The 18,663-nt window shown below is 34.7% G+C and overlaps 1 protein-coding gene across 2 annotated transcripts in view; it reads left to right on the top strand.

Annotated features, from left to right (window-relative positions):
• Nucleotides 1–18,663, top strand: part of ATM (ATM serine/threonine kinase) — a 57,230-nt gene that overhangs the window by 17,101 nt on the left and 21,466 nt on the right. For both annotated transcript variants that reach the window (XM_071434137.1, XM_071434136.1), the window contains exons 25-42: nucleotides 106–275; nucleotides 600–846; nucleotides 1,421–1,539; nucleotides 3,254–3,380; nucleotides 4,600–4,799; nucleotides 6,100–6,274; nucleotides 7,876–8,040; nucleotides 8,288–8,420; nucleotides 9,994–10,089; nucleotides 10,796–10,967; nucleotides 11,347–11,488; nucleotides 12,122–12,298; nucleotides 12,660–12,828; nucleotides 15,323–15,410; nucleotides 15,758–15,913; nucleotides 16,693–16,801; nucleotides 17,581–17,669; nucleotides 17,765–17,867. In XM_071434137.1, coding sequence (XP_071290238.1) covers nucleotides 106–275; nucleotides 600–846; nucleotides 1,421–1,539; nucleotides 3,254–3,380; nucleotides 4,600–4,799; nucleotides 6,100–6,274; nucleotides 7,876–8,040; nucleotides 8,288–8,420; nucleotides 9,994–10,089; nucleotides 10,796–10,967; nucleotides 11,347–11,488; nucleotides 12,122–12,298; nucleotides 12,660–12,828; nucleotides 15,323–15,410; nucleotides 15,758–15,913; nucleotides 16,693–16,801; nucleotides 17,581–17,669; nucleotides 17,765–17,867 — 2,637 coding nt within the window. The remainder of the gene's footprint in view (nucleotides 1–105; nucleotides 276–599; nucleotides 847–1,420; nucleotides 1,540–3,253; nucleotides 3,381–4,599; nucleotides 4,800–6,099; nucleotides 6,275–7,875; nucleotides 8,041–8,287; nucleotides 8,421–9,993; nucleotides 10,090–10,795; nucleotides 10,968–11,346; nucleotides 11,489–12,121; nucleotides 12,299–12,659; nucleotides 12,829–15,322; nucleotides 15,411–15,757; nucleotides 15,914–16,692; nucleotides 16,802–17,580; nucleotides 17,670–17,764; nucleotides 17,868–18,663) is intronic.

Genomic DNA, 18,663 nt, shown 5'->3' with positions numbered 1-18,663 from the left:
TCATTAAAAGGCTGGAGGGTACACATGGAGGTGTAATATTGTCAGTTTGCCATAATACCATCTACTCTCTATGTTATTTTTGCATTATTAATTCATGCATTTCAGGTTTTGAAAAAAGTGTCTGACATTTTTGGCTATAAAAGTATAGAAGACTTCATGACATCACATTTAGACTATTTGGTGATGGAGTGGCTGAAAATAAATGATACTGCATATAGCCTGTCTGCTTTTCCTTATGTTCTTCTGAACTATACTAGCCTTGAGGAGTTCTACAGGTGAGTTTGCTATATGATGAAAGTATCATTTAGATTTTATTTACAATTATGATACAGGGTCTCAAGTTGCTAAATGTAACAATGCATCAGGATTTTGTTGTAAGGTGATGTATTGAGAACTTTTGAAATGTATTCCAAGCATCATGTGTATTATATTTATGCAGGTAAGATTTTCTTTTTGTGTGTGTGTGTGTGTGTAGCAGTAGCTAAACAATGATTGGAAGTTTAGTTATACAGTAGAGAAATGGTATTTACTATGTGATGCTCAAGGTTTTTTTAAAAAGTAATTTAAGGACATTTTGGAAATGTATTTACTACATGTAGGTCTTGTTACAAAGTTTTGGTTCCACACCTGGTGATTAGAAGTCAGTTTGAAGACGTGAAATCACTTGCCAACAAGATTGAGAAGGACTGGAGACAAGTTCTGGCAGACTGCTTTCCAAAGTTACTTGTCAATATCCTCCCATACTTCGTCTATCAAAGCCATGAAAAGAGTGAAGTAGCAGAGCAAAGAGAAATGGCTTCTAGAGTCTATGACAGGCTTAAGGATGAAAACTGCTTAGGAAAACAGGTATCCATTTAAAATGTGTAAGTTGAGTTTTATGGTGTTTAACAGACCAGAAAGAAAAATGTATATATTATGTAAATAGTTCGAATTTATAGGTGCAAAAGTAATATTTTATTAAATACAAACTAGATGAATTTTTATCCCAAGGATTTCAAGGAGCTGTTCAATAGAAACTTTAAGACAGAAAGTTGACTGAAGCATAATTTTTTTCATAATGCAATATTTTTTTTCCATTCATTGTACAGCCCTGAGTTTCTCTGTCATATATCTGTCACATTTTCCTCTTAAAATATTTTGTTAAGGCTTTATGATGAGTCATCTTCTCCACGGGCAGACTCTATGTTCAGAACTAGTAGTAAGGTGAAACTTTTTTTTTTCTATATACTGTAGGAAAGCAGACTGTTCTACCTGTTGCTACCATAGAGAAACTTAACCAGGCTTAATTTATGAATGGATTGTATGTCATGGATGATGGAACAAGTAGAGAATCTAGACAAGTAGGCTTTCTCAGAAGCCAAAGAAATAATTCCGGCTGAAACACATTTTTCTAATTAAAATGCTATTTTTCTTCTTGTAGCAAATGGACAATTTATCTCATAGTAACTTGCCAGAGATTGTGGTTGAACTGTTGATGACTTTACATGAACCAGCTGGTACCACAGTCGAAGAAGGGTCTCATCTAAGTAAATACATAAGGTATATACTTGCAGATTTTCTAAATGCTGAGTGTGTTTGTGTAACATTGTGCATTAAAATGTGCCCTTCAGGTAGGTAGAAGAGGTAACTCTGCAGCTGAGAGGGTTTATTGTTACTAGTAGTGACAAATCATAGTCATACCTCCTCAGGTAGTTACTCCCCAAGGTCAGGATGAGAAGCTCCATAATGTGGAATTTTTCTTCACTCGAGATCACCAGTTGTGGTGGTGTTCACAGGGGTCACAGGATGAGGGAAGAGACGAGAATCTTGACTCCATGTTTCAGAAGGCTGATTTATTGTTTTATTATATTAAAAGATAATGATCTACTAAAACTATACTAAAAGAATAGAAGAAAGGATTTCATCGGAAGACTAGCAAGGAAAATAATGGAATGATAACAAAAGCCTGTGACTCTCAAAGAGTCCAAGCCAGCTGACTGTGATCGGCCATTAATTAGAAACAACCAACCCATTAGAAACAACCAACCCAACCAATCAAAGATGCACCTGTTGCATTCCACACCAGCAGATAATTATTGTTTTTCTTTTCCTCTGAGGCCTCTCAGCTTCTCAGGAGAAAAATCATGGCAAAGGGATTTTTCAGAAAATATCATGGCTACACTGTAATATTGCAGCCAATGGAAGGAATGAACAGTGGGCCAGGGAGTGCTGTTGTGTGGCGTTGAGCTGGACTGTTACAGCACTGCCAATTGACATAAGTTCAAAACTAGATGGACTGCCCTCTGTAAAATTGGTCAGATTCTAGTCTATAAATTAAAGTGATTTAATGATTTTTAATAACTTGAAGTCACAGAGAGGGAAAGTGAACTGTTTCTTAGTGATTCTGGCAGTGGCAGCTCTTGTCTTTGGTAAGGAGACCGGTTAGGCAATGCCAAATAAACAAATTCCTAATTAATAGAAATAGCCTAGTGCCAGAAATATCTTCATGTTTATTACCTTTTCAGTCTTTGTTTTTGTCCTAAAATATCCATATTTGCATAATAGTTTTCCAGATTTTTATGTTCAGATACAAACTTTTTGGAAAAACATTGCAATTTGTAAAGTTTTTGAAGAAGATACCTTTATTGTAAAAACAGTTAGTTGAAAGAGTCCAAAGCATTTATTGGAAAATGTGCCAGAAGTTAAATAGCTGAGAATTTAAAAACTCTTCAAAGAATTTTTTTTGCAATGAGTTTATTAACAAACTGTGGTGTCTGCTTGTAAACAAAGCTCTATTTAAGAAGGAAATGGTAAGAATAAGAGTGATGAAACTTAGGTTATATGCCTTTATTACTACCATGATGCATTTCTTTTCTTCTTGAGGTCCCAGAAATTTTCACTCCCTTGTTTTTCCTCAACCAAATTGTTCCCACAATTACATAATGCAGAAGATTTAGCCATGAATTGTAATTAGATTTTTGTGCTAAGTACCTTAGATGAGACAAATGTGTGGATTTTTAACAATATCATCTCTCAAAAAAAAAAAAAAAGTAAAAGAATGTTTAGAAAGTCCAGTTTTGAAAGCTACCATAGAGGAACAAGAAGCAGATACAAAATAAGATGCATGTCACTTTTCTGGATGCTTTTGATGCTTCTTATTAAAAGCACGTATTTTCTAGGAATTAATGTGTTTATTCATCAAGACTTACTATATTAAATACAAGTGGTTCGACTTTTGAGAAGAAAAATATAAATCTCTTTTTTATTCATTTAGAGAACTGGATCCTGCTCCTAATCCTCCTCATTTTCCATCTTATGTGATTAAAGCAACCTTGGACTATATTAGCAACTGCCATAAAAGCAAATTAAAAAGTATTATAGCAGTTCTTTCTAAAAGCCCTGTAAGTATGATGATGTATGATGTAAGAAAATTATGAATTTATTTCCTATAGAATGCAAAATTTCTGTTATGGGTACCCTTTAGTTAAATTAGACATTTTCATCATTTCTATGTGAATCAAAAAACCAGCCTTAGACCCTTTTCTATTCATTTGTTTGCCTCTTGAAGTGGAAGATGTCCTAAATTCAGGGACAGAGTTATGTGCACTATATAATTATATTACTTCATTAATTAGTATATTATGTATGTAAAATGTCTTATATAACTGTGTAAATTATGTAATTATATGCATTATATAATACATATAAAGTAGAGTAGATTATTTTAAAGCTTTTTATTTTAAAATCTCTGTGTACCAGTCACAGTTTAGAATGTGGCATATTTGTCACGTGTTTGAAGAGTGTTCTAAAATAATTATACTTGGTCAATTGTAACTACATACAGCGTACAATTAAAATATAAAATTTACTTACTTTTACTGACAGTGTGAAAATTTTATACTTAGGGATATTTTTTGACACTTGATTTTCATTTGTTAAAGCAAAATATGAAGACATAGGAAATTATACAGCCTTGCAATGAATCATAAATATTTTACTGTCTTCTAAGTTTGTTCCTTAGAAATGTATCTGTTTAAAGTTATGCTGTTTTATTGCATATATTGTCAACAACTTCCTTTGCCTACCTATAAATAATCTAAAAATAGGAAAAAAAAATTTCTAAACCATGTTTTATCTAAATCTTCTGAGTGTAAAAGTTAATATTGCCAGCCAGTGGACTAAGTTTTTTAAAATGTTACACTACCTGCCTAGTGTTTTATAAGTTTACAGTTTTAACAGTTGCAGCCTGCAGTGCTGTGTTCTGTGAAACAGTGCATCTTGCACACGTGAAAAAATACAGGTTGAATTCTTACCTGATGCTTTCATGGTTTTTAATTGATGTTTCTCTGTTGATACACATTGCCATCATTGTTTGGCTTTCTGAAAAATGGGCATAGCATATCTCATGTGGGGGGGAATAAAGAAAGGAAAATGAAGAGGTATATGGCTTATAGTCCTGTTTGGGGAACTGGTTTCTCTGTAGGTCTTTTGTTTGTTTAAAGCAATAAAAATAATGAAGCTCATTTGCCCATGTTTGGTTTTAAGTTTTTAAAGTTTTTTCTTGATATCTGTATTGACATTATGAATAATTTTTTGTGCTCGTATTTTATTCACTCTTAGGATTCATTCCAGAAAATCCTTCTAGCTCTTTGTAAGCATGCTTCAGAAACAAAAAACATGTATAAGAAACACAGAGTTCTTGTAATTTATCACCTGTTTGTTGGTCTGTTACTCAAAGAGATCAAAGACAGTTTGGGAGGAGCCTGGGCTTTTGTCCTTCGAGATGTAATTTACACCCTGATTCACCACATCAACAGCAGGTAAACAAAGTAATTATCTCTAGTTCTTCCTGTCTGTGCTCCCTTGCTCCTGTAACCTTACAATCTGATATTGCTAGCAGATGGTAATTAATCTGTAAAATTAATTATGAGTTGCTAAGATTAAAAATAAAGTTGCTATTCTTTTATAATTTCAGAATTTAAACATAGAACTCCTAATAAAATATGGAATGTTTTGTGCTAGCCTTGTATTTACATGTTTGCTATATTGAAGGTTTTGTATCTGTAGTAGGTTATCAAATTGTAAAAATAAGCAGGGTTAGGAGATTTTCATGATGGGGTGCTTAGGAATTTAAATCGTATGGGAGAAAAATTAAAAATGTGGGGTTAAGTGCAAAGTCAAATAAAATGTGCTTATTGAGTTAATAAGAGTGTCAAATAAAATGTGCTTATTGAGTTAATAAGAGTGTTGGCATTTACATTCTCACCCCTAAGTACCTATAGCAAAGTGAGAATTGTACACGTTGTCTTAGCTTGCCTTCAGACTGAGAAAACTGGTCCTTCATCAGGTTAAAATTTAAGTGGGATTCTTACCTTTTGCATAAGAAGATTATAGATACTTTCTTACTTGAGCTTTAACTTGGGGTTTCCCAGACAGTTATTAGCCTACATGTCTCTGAGTTTATGTATAAATTGATTCCTCAGCTGGTTTGAAGCATTTCATACCCTGAGATGTTGGAGACATGTGTGGATTGTAAATGCCATTATTATGGCATTACTGTTCTTATGTTGAACACTCAACTGAGGCAGGGGCTGCTGATGCACTGGAGAGCAATACTTCCTCTCAGAGGGACCTCAGAATTCAGCTCAATAAAACCCTGAGAACCTGATCTGAATTTGAAGCTGAAACTGTTTAAGGGAGGAAGCTGCACTGCATAATCTCCAGGTGTCCTTTATAACCTTTTTTTTTTTAAACTAATAGTCATTTTAGGTAGAGGAGGATTCAGAGAGCATGTTTTCCATTTTTTTCTGCTTCTGTCAAGATTGTCTTGACAAGTAATAATCTAAAACCCTTCTAGGGATTTTTTTTCCTTATGGTATTTATCTTTTAACAAGATTTTATTCCATTTTCTGAAGTGATCAGTCAGATTCACTGTGTTTCTTTGTGTTTCCTGAGCTAAGTCTTTAAAGCTGATTCATTGAGTTGGTAAATTTTAAAGTTTAGAATTAATTCATCCTGACTTTATTCTTTTTCCCTTATTATTCCAAGATGCATGAAACGTTGATACTCAAGACAGTGCCAATTTGTATTTCTTTAATTCCACTTTGTTTCCTGTGACAGACCCATCGTAATCAGGGACATTTCCATGCGCAGCTTCTCACTCTGCTGTGACCTGCTGCATCATGTTTGCCACACAGCAGTTACGTGCTGCAGCGATGCTCTGGAGACCCACCTTCATGTTATTGTGGGAACCCTGACACCTCTTGCCATGGACCAGTCTCAGATTCAGGAACAGGTAATTTTGTGGTGCTGCTTATGCCTTAAGTGGTAGTTTTCCAGTTCACGTTCACTGTTCTTAACGCTCTATCTGTACTTGTGTTCAATTTTAATTCCTTTTTCCTATGCTTTGGAGATTTATATAAAAACTATTTTTTGGATGTAATACTATGCCTTTAGTTTTTTTAAATGCAATTTCACTTTCGGTACTTCTGTTTTGCCAAATAGCACATCAAGCAGCCAAGCAACTCCTTAAAAAACTCTGTGGGTGATTTAATGGGAAATATGATGAAGACCTTTAGTACAAGGTGTCTAAAGGACAAAAAGGAAATGTGTGCAGAGAACAGATTTCAGTAGTTCAGCTATTTATTTAATAAATGATCATTTTTAAAAAATGTAGCACATAGGTCTTAAATGGGAAACAAAGCAGTTTCTGTTGTGTGACAAGCATTGTTTCCCCTCTAGTATTGCTTTTTATGTGCATTCTGATGGGGGTGGAAATATAAGAGGATTCAGAGATTTACAATTAGTAGCTGTAGGTCAGAAGAGTGTGCCTGTTGCACTTCAGTCCTCATGTTGCCTTCTGGCTTAATCTGATTCCACTGTACCATAGGCATCTGCATGGTTGCACTGTAGCCCTGTGCTGTCCTCCTCCTTGTAATTCCAGTTCAGCTGGAGGGCTGCACCAACCCAGCTGAAAGTAACCTGGCAGTCTTGTTTCACAGCTTCCTGATTGTGATCAGATTTACAATATGTCTGTGTAAACTGGTGCACATGCACACCTGCAAAGGCCACGTGTCAGGGTATCCCTGGGCAGGACAAAGTGGGGAGGACAGAAATTTCTCTGAATTGGAACTGATGTCAAATGTGAAACCTTCTCATATCCTACTCCTGCAGGGATGCCCACCCTCTAATGATCACTTTTCAGTTCCTTCTTTTTTATTTTTTCTTCTAGCATTGAATTGAGGTTAGTTGATAATTTTCAGGTAAATAGAAGTCTTCAAATAAAACCCCCATCATTTAGATTTAAAACTTCTCAAAGGTGCTTGGATTTAATATCCAGGTGCATTGATTTTTAAATAAAGCATAAATACAATGGTTTTCCAAAGAAAGTATGGTACCCCATTGACATTTATTCAAGTTGTAGATAGGTTGTTAAACAAATTCTGCCAGAGTTCAGTGATTTGGGTAGTAAGGTACGATATATAGGTGTTTGTCTAAATTCCAAATTACCAGCACTTTAGTGAGAACAGGAAAGTTCTAATAACTCCAGAAATGCTTGGGTGCAATGTGTTGTTAAATCTTTGTGAATATCATAGAGATCATATTGGCCAGCATTTGAAATCAGCTTCCTCAAAAGACAGAGCAAACTGCAGGCTGGGATAGTAAAAGCTTTGATTTCTGTTTGGAAGGAGGAAGAGCAAAAGTGCTCCACCATTTTAGAATGTATCTGTGATTTCCCCACGCCTCTAATAATCTTACAACTTTTAACAGTGTAAATAAATTATCTTAGTAGTTTAATGAAACTTAGAGAAATACAAACTTTATAACCTGAATAAGAAATACAGCTCAAAAATGTTCCTCTGTCTTTTTTGGTTTTCATTTACTTTTTATGTTCAGGTCCTAGGCTTGTTGAAATACCTGGTGATAGAAAGTAAGGATAATGAAAGTCTGTACCAAGCAATCAAGTGCTTAGATCCTTTTCCTGAATACCCTGCTTTTAAAGATCTGCGGGCAACTCAACAGAAAATAAAGTACAGTAAAGGACCATATTCTCTTTTGGAGGTAATTACATTTTAAAATACATCTCACATAATGTTTTCTGTAATGCAGACTTTCCCCAGAAGAAAAATTTTCTTACTGTAGTTTAAATGAGACACGTGGATTCTTTTATTGCTGGTTTCAGCCACGGAGACACTTGTAGGTCTCCATTTTTACTTTGCATCCTTATTGTGAATTTGCTTAGAGCCACTTCTTTACCTGAAGCTTTTACTTGTATGCTGTATGTGCTTAATAATGTGTTGTTTTGCAGGAAATTAATCACTTTCTCTCAGTTGGGGTTTGTGATTCACTGCCCTTGACACGGCTTGAAGGACTGTATGATTTACGCAAAAAGTTGGAACAGTATAAAGATCAGATGAAGGATCTCCTGAAAATTTTCCAGGGTACTGATGGCTGATTATGTGTTTTATTTCTTTTCTACCTGGTTTTAGGTGTTTAGTGATGTACCCTATTCTAATTTGACATGGAAATATTTTTTGTATAATTAACAATGTAATCATATTATAATTTGACACACAGAGTAGGTTGACATCAGTGTTTCAGCCCTCAGTCCAGACCCAGTTCCTTCCTAGTTTGGTTTTCAGATAATTGTGCCAGACCATTTCACTTTTCTCCTCTACATCAAGTCTTCATCAGCTTGTGTGCATGACAGGAGAATAAAACAAGATGATGTGATTAATTGTAAACAAGTACAAAGTAAAATTTGGTTAAGAATTGTAATGTTGTAAGGCGACGGTGCAAGTGCATTTTGGCCCCCACATCCCCAAATTTACAATTTTACAAATAACTCACTTTGAACAGAGTTAGTGAAAGGGTAACAAGCTTTTGTGGAGCAACTTCCATCAGAGGAGAGTCTTGTGAGATTGGAAAAGAGATTGAGTAAGAATAGATAGAGCTGTATGAGCTGGTGAATGGAATGATGAAGCATAGTAGGGAGTGCTTACCACTTTTATCATCAGATTAAATAATCTGGGAGCAGTTACACAAGAGAAACCATGTAATTTCTTCAAAATAGATTCACCATGTGACTTACTACTACTTACTGTGAATATTAACAATATAACTGACCTTAAAAGGAGTTGGACATATTTTATAGAGATTATTAGGTGTGAAGATGTGCTCAGGCAAACCCTGAGAAGTATTTTCTCTTGCTTTGCTGGAGATGGGCTGGCAAGCTTAATGGGGCTTTTGCCTTATAATAAAATTCTATTAAGCACTTACAAATCTATTATTCTATGTATTCATTTTTCTAAACATATCAAGTAAGCATAAAGTCTGATTTCAGGTTGTAATCCAATCAGTACTTTTTTTAAAAGTACTGCTTTCTTGGGGTTTTTTTTTTTCTTCCTTACACTGACAAATCATCATATTTTTTCCTAGACCATTTTGTTTGGAATGTGTATTTTAAAAATGAAGACCTCCAGCAGGGAGCAAATATGTAAGGAAATACTCATCTTGAGAGTTTTTAATTTGGCAGAGTTAGTTTGTCAACTGAAAGCTAATCAAATTCTTGAAAATTGCTGACAGAAAGGCTAATTTTGAGGTATTCCTTGGGTTCAGATTTAGAACAGAATGATGACATTAACTTAAGGGCTGTCAGTGGAGCCACACAGTATGCCTTCACTATTTCAAATAACGTTCTTACACCAACTTAAGCTAATCTTTCATGTATTTAATTATCATTTTTGCATGAAAACACTGAAAATAATAGCATAGGTGCATTCTAGTTTGGGGATTCTTTGGCTTATTCAAATGCACAGACATTTTTCCAAACCATGATGAATAAGAAAAATCAGTAATTTAGTTGGTGTACTGTTTAATACCATCTTGCTTCAGTATTAATAATGCATATTAACATTTGTAGGTAAAAGACACCGGAGCAGTATTTTCTTCTAATAACTTCACGTTACAAATATACTGACATGCTTGGCATCTATTTTTCTTTCTGAATGATAGAAAAGCCAGAAGATTCTGTAATAGTGAAATTGGTGGTGAGCTTACTGCAGCTGTCCAAGATGGCAGTTAACAATACAGGAGAAAAAGCAGTGCTGGGTAAGTTGATTAGACCCACAAGTAAATCATGGCTGTCATTGCAAACACCACACTGAAACTGTGGTTGTTCTCAGTGTTACTTCCCACTGCGCTTTCCACTTCAACACACCTGCAGAATATGAAGGAAAGAGCAGGGAAATAATTTTGGGTTTTTTCTAATGAACATTTAACATCCCTTGTTAAAAATTATTTTCAAAGTCACTTTTTTGGTTGTTTTTTTTTTTCAGTTGTTGTGTTTTGATAAAATACTTTGTCTGGAAAGCAAATGAGGAGCACATTGATACACATTTTTATGTAAAATATAGATTAATTCTTACTGAGTTTGCAGTCTACTGTTTGGGCTCACACAGCCTTCTGTTTGCATTTACCATACCCTTTAGGCATTGAAAATGAGTAATTCTGACCTTTTCCATTTGCCAGTTTCTGGCAGAAGCAAACATAAAAGACATATCTGATATAAGCTGGAAAATCCAGAACCATAGGCACTCCTAGAAAATTCAGTTATAAAGCATAACTGTAATATTTATGAATCTTAAGTGGCAAAATTTGTTCACATGTAATTTTAATCATAAAGCTCCTTAAGTGATTATTTATAAATACTTGCTGCTTTTTACCTCATAACAGTCTCAGTTCTAAAAGTAGAGTGAGACCTTGTTTTAGTATGCATAAGACTACAGAAAGACTATATGATGGCATCCATTTGCAGAGGCTGTTGGAAGTTGCTTGGGAGAAATAGGTCCCATGGATTTCTCCGCCACTGCTCTTCAGCGGGCTGAAAATGCACTGGATTCTAGAGCAGCAGATTTACTTGAAGATAGAAAACTTCAGTGTGTCTTCATAATGTTAATTCAAATAAACACTGCTTTAACAGATAATTGGTGAGTACTTATTTATTTAGTTAACACAAAAGCAAAATAGGAGCCATTAAGTTGTTCATTGTTCAGATCACCTCAGAGTAACTCCCTGAAAGTGTTCTTAATACCAGCCATGTGCTTCTCCAAGGCTCAGATTATTTACCCAGTCTATCTTAGATTTTTCCTGGAAATTCTGTAGTAGGATGCAAGCCAGAGAGTCTCCTCTGTGCTGTAGAAGATAGTAGTGCTGTGGAGTAAGTACTCACACTTTGTTCTGTAAAAAATACGCAATGGCACCATAGATGGTGGAATTATTTATCTTGTGTACTTACAAAGGTGATTTTGAAAATCAAATACCTGAATGAAATTATTGATAACAATGTTGTGTGTGTTCTTTTTTCAGTATTGATGTTAGAGCTGCTGCTGTTTCCTGTTTGAAGAACATATTGGCCACCAAATCTGGCAATGAATTTTGGGAAGTTTATAAAAGTAAAGCTGATCCCATGTTAATCTATCTACAACCTTTCAGAACATCCAGGAAAAAGGTACTTCTGATGCACCTCATATACATGGCATGTGGAGTAGAGAAAAAAGAAATATCAATCTTTTTTAAAAAGTGAATTTGAAAAGATGTTTGAGGTAGGCTTTGATAAATGCCAGATTTGGCATCAGTATAATTGAAAATCTGATTGCTTTTGTATGTCTGTTTCTCATTTCTGTTTTACCAGATGCAGCTTTCCCTTCATGTAGGAAATTACTATTTTGACTTTAGAAAGCTGTCTGCTTTCATTTAGACAGGCCATTTTTGATTACCTAATGGATAGTGTGATACTGTCTCAGGATTCCAGTATTATTTGAGGCAAAAAATGGTGGGAAATAAGTCAGAAAAAGTGCATAATTAAAAGTGCATAAATCAGACATTTCCTAATTTTCAATATTTTTATTAGTAAATTAAATGTGATGCCTAATGTGACCTTGTTGATGTCACCAGTAAAATTTTATTTTTAATACTTTCAGATTTCCTTGGAAAACTTTACATTTGCATGAACAAAACTGATATTGTTAATCAACTGAAGGATCAGTAATAGTTAATATGTTTGAATGTGTGCATTGCAGTATGGCTTTTTAAAAAGCTGTAGAATTTTTTTATATTTGCAATATGTATATTTTTCTTGTAGTTTCTTGTAGTGTCTGCTAATGATACAGAGGCTCCTTTAGAAAGATTGGATGACACAAACCTGTGGATTCCTCTGGGGGAAAGCCATGAGACCTGGATCAAGCACCTAACTAGTTCAATACTAGACAGTGGAGGTGTGAAAAATGAAGTTCTCCAGTTGATGAAGCCACTGTGTGAGGTGAGCTAAATCATACATTTTTACATGTATGTGTGCTGTGATACACAAAAAATGTGATTACTCATCTTGATAGCAGATAGTAGTTTCTGCTATTAAGTAATTCAGAGCCTTTGTGGTCATATATTGTAGGTACTCATAAAATATACTCTCAAAATACAGGATTTGAAAGATAATTGCAAACATAGGAGAACTTTATATGGCTGCTATAAGTGAATGCCAGCATAGGCCTGTTGAGTGGTTTGTGTGTTCTTTCTCAAGCATTACATGTTTGTTTGGGCAATTGTGAGTTTGGTTGTAACCTGAGAAAGAGAACCGAAATGCATTTCTTTCTTAGCAGCTGCTGTGCATTATTATTTTCTAGGTGAAAACAGACTTGTGTCAAACTTTGCTTCCATACCTGATTCATGATATCCTTCTTCATGACTCAGAGGAATCTTGGAGAAATCTTTTGTCACTTCATATCCAAAAGTTTTTTACAGCCTGTTGCAAATTTGCCTCATCCTGTAGATGTACTCCTAATTCTGATTCAGGTAATGCCATAATAGTTTTGTTTCAGCTAAAAGAGGAATTCTGGTTGTGAAAAATCTATCTTCTGATATCAAATGTATGATGTGCACTTGTAGGCAGGCAGAATTTAGAAGCTTCTGCCCAACTGATCTTTTTTGAAGTTGTTCATTGGTAGCACCCAAGAAGTATCTTCTGTCTAACTAATTTTTTAAATCCATAACTAGATAATGTTTAGTACTTGCTGAATTTAGGTGTTATCCAATGTTAAGTGCTGCAAGACTGAGTCATGGACTGTCTTTTAAAATGACTGATGGGCAGGTAAATTCCTCTATTACTCAAACAAGAGCAATAAAAAGAAGTTTTCACCTGAATTTTCCCCTTGGAGAAGATTAACCTTTGCTTTAAGTATTGCCTAATATTTTAAATGGTATTCTTATACATTCAGAAGACCTGTTCCATTTCACAAAATAAAAGGAAGTTGTAACCAAAAGAACTGCACCAGAGTGTGAGAAAGGCAGTAAGTTAATTTTCAAGAAAAGCACCATTTAAACAAGCTGTTTATGTCCTTTCCAATTAGATTGTGGTTGAATTTAGCAGAAATCTGTGTAAAAGGAAGATCTTTGTTGTTAGACACTGGGAATGGTACATGCACATTTTTTCAGGAGCTGAAATAAATACAGTAACTTCAGGTTAGGGTAGGTTTGTTTTTTGGTTTGGTCTGGGGTATTTTGTGCAGTAGTTACTGTGCTATATCTTTTAACTTCCTTGTTCAGTGGCAGATCATTGAAAAAAAAGAGTCTGTACAGTGTCTTGCAGTCTCTTTACAGGCAAGTCATGCAAGCTTCAGGTTGCCAGAGTGGAAGGGAAACCCTTAGTATTGCAATTTTTACTAAGAGTGGTATAAATAACCCTAATGATGCTAGGTGTATTTTAAAATATTTTCTTGGATGCTCATTAGCCTGGACTGAAATTCTGGAACAGTATTCTTTCATATTTTTGAATTCAGGTAACAAGTTCTTTCTACAACTCACAAATTTATGCTCCGATGTACAGGGTGACCCAAAATGTTCCAAGAAAAATATGAAGGGATTTTTCCAAGTTCTAGAAACTTGCAGTTAGTTCAATACCAGTGAGCAAATGATGGAGGCCCATTCAAACACTGATTCACAGAACCACAATCACTTAGTTTGGAAAAGACCTCTGAGATCAGTGAGTCTAACCTGTGGCTGAACAGTGTCACATCAACTACACATTGCACTGAGTGCCACATCCAGTCATTTCCTTAAACAGCTTCAGGAACAGTGACTCCACCAATGCCCTGAGAAGTCATTCCAATGTCTAATCATCCCTTATGTGAAGAAATTTTTCCTAAAAGGAGTTCTACACAGGGAATCTTATTGAGGCAATAAAAATAAAATACAATAAATAAAAATAAAAATAAAGAAAAAAAGGAAAGACATGCAGAAGCTTTAAATGTGGAGTTCTCCAGATGAAAAACAGTCCTGGTAACAAAAAAATCCCCCACAACCATGAAGTAGCACACAGCTCATTGTATGACAGATTGTTTACAGATGAACTGGAGGTGCAGTAGCCAACAGAGCAAGGATATGTTAATTCCAAAATTTGAATGATAGAACATCAGTATTTGAAGCAAAAATTTTAGTCATCCTCAAGGAGAATCTGTTATCCTGTGAAAATAAGGAGAAAACTCTTCCTAGAAAGTCTAGATAAATGTCATTCCAATCCATCAGGATCCAAATGGGATAAAACAAGCAGTTAGACATGGGAGAGTCAAATGATTCTGAACACATAAATTTCTGTTTGTTGGGACACAAAAAATGCCCAGATACTTTTTTAATGTGGCTTTTTCTTTTTTAGAGGAAATTGCTACTTCTGCACCTTACTGTAATCAAATCTTTGCTTGTGTGCTTCCTATTTCTTGCTTCTTGTAATTGGTAATTCAGAAATACCAGAATGAGGAAATTATGAACCCAAATACCAGAATGCAACCTGTAGCTGTCTGATATTTTTTTTAATCCAGGAGCAACACATGGAAACATAGATTGTTTGAAAGTATGTGCCTGTATATGGAAGGTAGGGAGTTTTGTGTAGCCATGCACACTCTAAAATCTGCAATACAGTAATTTAATAAGAAGTATTTCTCTGACTTTGGAATAACTTACATGGTGGAAGCCTAATGGCAGAAGTCTGTTTGTTACAGAGCTTTTTGCAATGATGTTAGTTCATCTCTGAATTCTGTAAGAAGAAATAGAATCCATAAACTAATAATACAAAGATAATTTCATCAAATTGTGGCACAAATTACTATAATCTCACTAGCATCATGTAAGGAGAAGAAATACATTTTGTGAAAAACTATTAATTTAATTTTGGAAATGCAATTCAAGGAAGTTTTTAGTTATTTTCTTGACTGAAAATTAATTACTTTTTATTTTGTAAAGGGATGTGATATGACAAAAGTTCATTATATTCTTTCCTTTGAAATATACATCCCAGATCAAGAAACCCATAATTCTAGAAGTTTGGATAAAGTATCTCGACGAGCCATGCTTGCTGTTGTTGATTACTTGAGAAGACAAAAGAGGTGAATACAAGTTTTTCAAAACATTGCCCTAATTTAATTGTGACTGTTCAAAGATGTGTTGGTGCTCTAGATTAAAGAACATGGTAGAGAATATGTTGCTTAAAAGAAAAGATATAGTAGTGACCTTGCATTTGTTACAGAAGTGATACAGCTACCCTTAAAGGGTTCTGACTATGCTGAAGGAGTTTTCTAAACCCTTTTGTCTGATGTACTTCTTGTAGTGTGGGTTTTTCAGGAGCTAAGATAAAGTTAGCCTTTGGAAAGCTTTATAGTTGATACTGGATTTATTTTGTTTAATGCTGGATAAAAGGTCTGTTACAGCAGTATTAAAGTCTTTATTTAATCAGATCTGTTTCAGGTACAGTTTTTGACGACAGCTTCTGGCTAGATCTGAATTATCTGGAGGTTGCTATAGCAGCACAGTCTTGTGCTGCTCACTTCACAGCCTTGCTCTACGCAGAAATCTACGCAGACAAGATAAATAGGGACAAGCAGCAAAAAAGGTAGGAGGAGGAGTGCTGTTTCCTGACATTTCTGGTAAAATGAATCATGTTTTGTGAATCCCAGCAATGTTTTGGTTTTAGTTACATGAAAAGTCAGGGAAGCTTTAAAAATATTCCATAGGTGTATATATGGACATGGAAAATATTTCCAGTCCTTGAATGCGATCCAAGCCTCAAAAGAGTGTCATGTTGATGTGTAATCAGAAACTTTTCTTAGTGCTGTTGGTGAAATTACAGCCAGAAGTTAACCAAGGGGTGAAAGTAAACCCCAGAATGATGACTGGAATTCTGTGGATAGAGCTAAATGGTCCTTGTAGGAGCTTTTCTTCCATAATAGACAATTATCTTTGTTTTCTGGTCTAGCAAGATCAAAATATGGAACTAGTTTAGGTTTTGTGACAAACCACTGTCAAGTAGTGGAAATAAAACAAAAGTTTGGTTGTATGCACATACATTAACTGCTAATTAATTGCTTTTATTCTTTCACAGAGGAAAGAGCACTTCAGGCATTCACAAAAGCAATTTGATTTAATAAAAGATGAGGAATTTCAAGATGTGTATAGGGGGGTTCTCCAAAAGAACACTTCAGTGTTAAAATCCCTTGATGTTGATATTCCCAGCTCAACTGATCACTTCCTCATTCTGATGGAGAGCCATACTGAATAACCTGGGAATATCATAGTCTTGCACTTATTGTTTGTGCCCCTTATTTCTTGAGTGTTGTCTCAGAATTTATTTAGTTCCCTATATGAAATTTCATATTGAAACATTTCTTTTAGATCTTCTTTTAAAGCAGCTAAGAGTTTGACATTTGAAGAGGAAAGTCAAAGAACACCTATTACTACCTTGAATGAAAAAAGTAAAGAAGAAACTGGTCTAAGTTTGCAGGTACTTGTGTGTGCTTCCTAATCTGAATGCAAACAGTCTCGTATAATTATAATTAACAGTAGGTTTCATCTGAGCTGAGGGTAGATCTAGTAGAATTCAAAAAATGTATTTTAAAGTTCTCCTCATACTTTAATTCAAAGTGAACTCAGACAAATTAAATTGAGTATTTGGTCACCCTGAAACATTAACTAACTGGCAAGTCTGAAATCACAGCAAAGCAGGCTTTGTTTCCTGAAAGAACTGACTTCAGGTTGGTAGCCAGCCAAAGATTTTTCAGATTTCAAAGATTTTTGTTTTGTCACAGGTATATATATAAAAATCAGCAAGTGATATAGAAGTTGTAATTATCAAAACCAAAGTAGTATTATCTCCCTCAGGTTTATTTGAGATATCAAATCTGATCCAGTAACCTTATCTAAGTTACTTCTTTCTATAGTTCATTATTCCAACACTGTGCTTGTATAACTTCCAAGATGCATTGCTTAGTTGGTGTATCTGATGTCATTTACTAATATTGCCTTTTGCTTTTCAACTAGCCCACCTAAGGCCCAGCTGTAGATCTTTAAGAAATAAATTAGCATTGTAAGTAGGCCTGAAGAGTTTGGCTAGACTGCATAACTTTTTTTCCCCTGTCATGATAGCAGACTCAGATACTATGTAAAGGAAAATTAAGCAATGATGTTATCTGTAAAAACATTTATAAACTGATATGATTTATGTAAAACTAACTCGAGCTGGTTCCAAAAAAATAGTTCTTTGTTTTGTGGTGCATGTTCTAGGACCTTCTCATGGACATCTACAGAAGCATTGGAGAACCTGACAGTCTTTATGGCTGTGGTGGAGGAAGAATGTTGCAGCCATTGGCACGGTATAATTTATTCATGTTCTTATGTTCTTTAAATGCATTGCTTTCATTTACTAGTAAGGAAATTAAATTGAAAACTTCTTTTTCATCTACAACAGGATAAGAACATATGAGCATGAAGCAGTATGGGAGAAAGCCCTTGTAACATATGACCTTGAGACAAGCCTCTCTCCATCTACTCGCCAGGCAGGAATAATAGAGGTAATATTATTTTGTAAGAGGAAATGAGTGTAAGAAGTGATATTCATCATATTGAGTCATTTGCAGTGAGTCCAAAATTGTTTTAGGACTGAAAGTGATGTCTTTGTTCATTAAGTCTAGCCCATTGTCATAGGCATCCAAACTGTGGATATAAGACAACTCAGTATTTATTCTGAAAATATTAAGGTTCTTAGTCCTCTTGTCACTCACCCATAATCCCCATCATGAGTAATGAATTTTGTGAAATACTTAAAACTAAGTATATTCAATATTATTCCGGGTTTAGGCCAGCTCCTAAAATGACAGGATATAGAAAGTAATGTAATTGGTTATTTTTGCTATCTCATTATTAAACCACTCCACTATGAATCACTATGTGATTTTTCTGATACAGTAGATAAAAAGAATTGGTGTTATTTTGAATCCTCAATATGCTTTGCCTCTTTAGCCTAAAAATGTTTATACCAGTTCTATAAAAATGTAGCATAGATGTATGTGTGTTTCCCCTCATTTAATTTTCCTATGGTACTTTTAATTTCTTAATAACCACAAATTATTTAGTATCACTGTTAAAATTCCATTGCATTTGTCCTTCATAGTGGCTTGACATGTAATCTGGTTAATTGGTCACAATTATAGAGATGTTATGGCTTTTGAACAGATAGGAGTTATAGGAAATCTTTTCAAATCCTCATCAGGAGAAACAGTTCATTAAGAAGTAAAATTCATTTTGACTTACCACTCAGGAATGATGGCATGGAGAAATGTGTACTGATAGTTAATTTGAAGCACAGTG

Source organism: Agelaius tricolor, unplaced genomic scaffold (assembly GCF_023055355.1).
Source record: "Agelaius tricolor isolate 1412-34295 unplaced genomic scaffold, bAgeTri1.0.p SCAF_9, whole genome shotgun sequence".
Classification (NCBI taxonomy): domain Eukaryota; kingdom Metazoa; phylum Chordata; class Aves; order Passeriformes; family Icteridae; genus Agelaius; species Agelaius tricolor.
The sequence above is the reverse complement of the archived record's forward strand: the minus strand, read 5'-3'. Positions and strand labels throughout refer to the sequence as shown.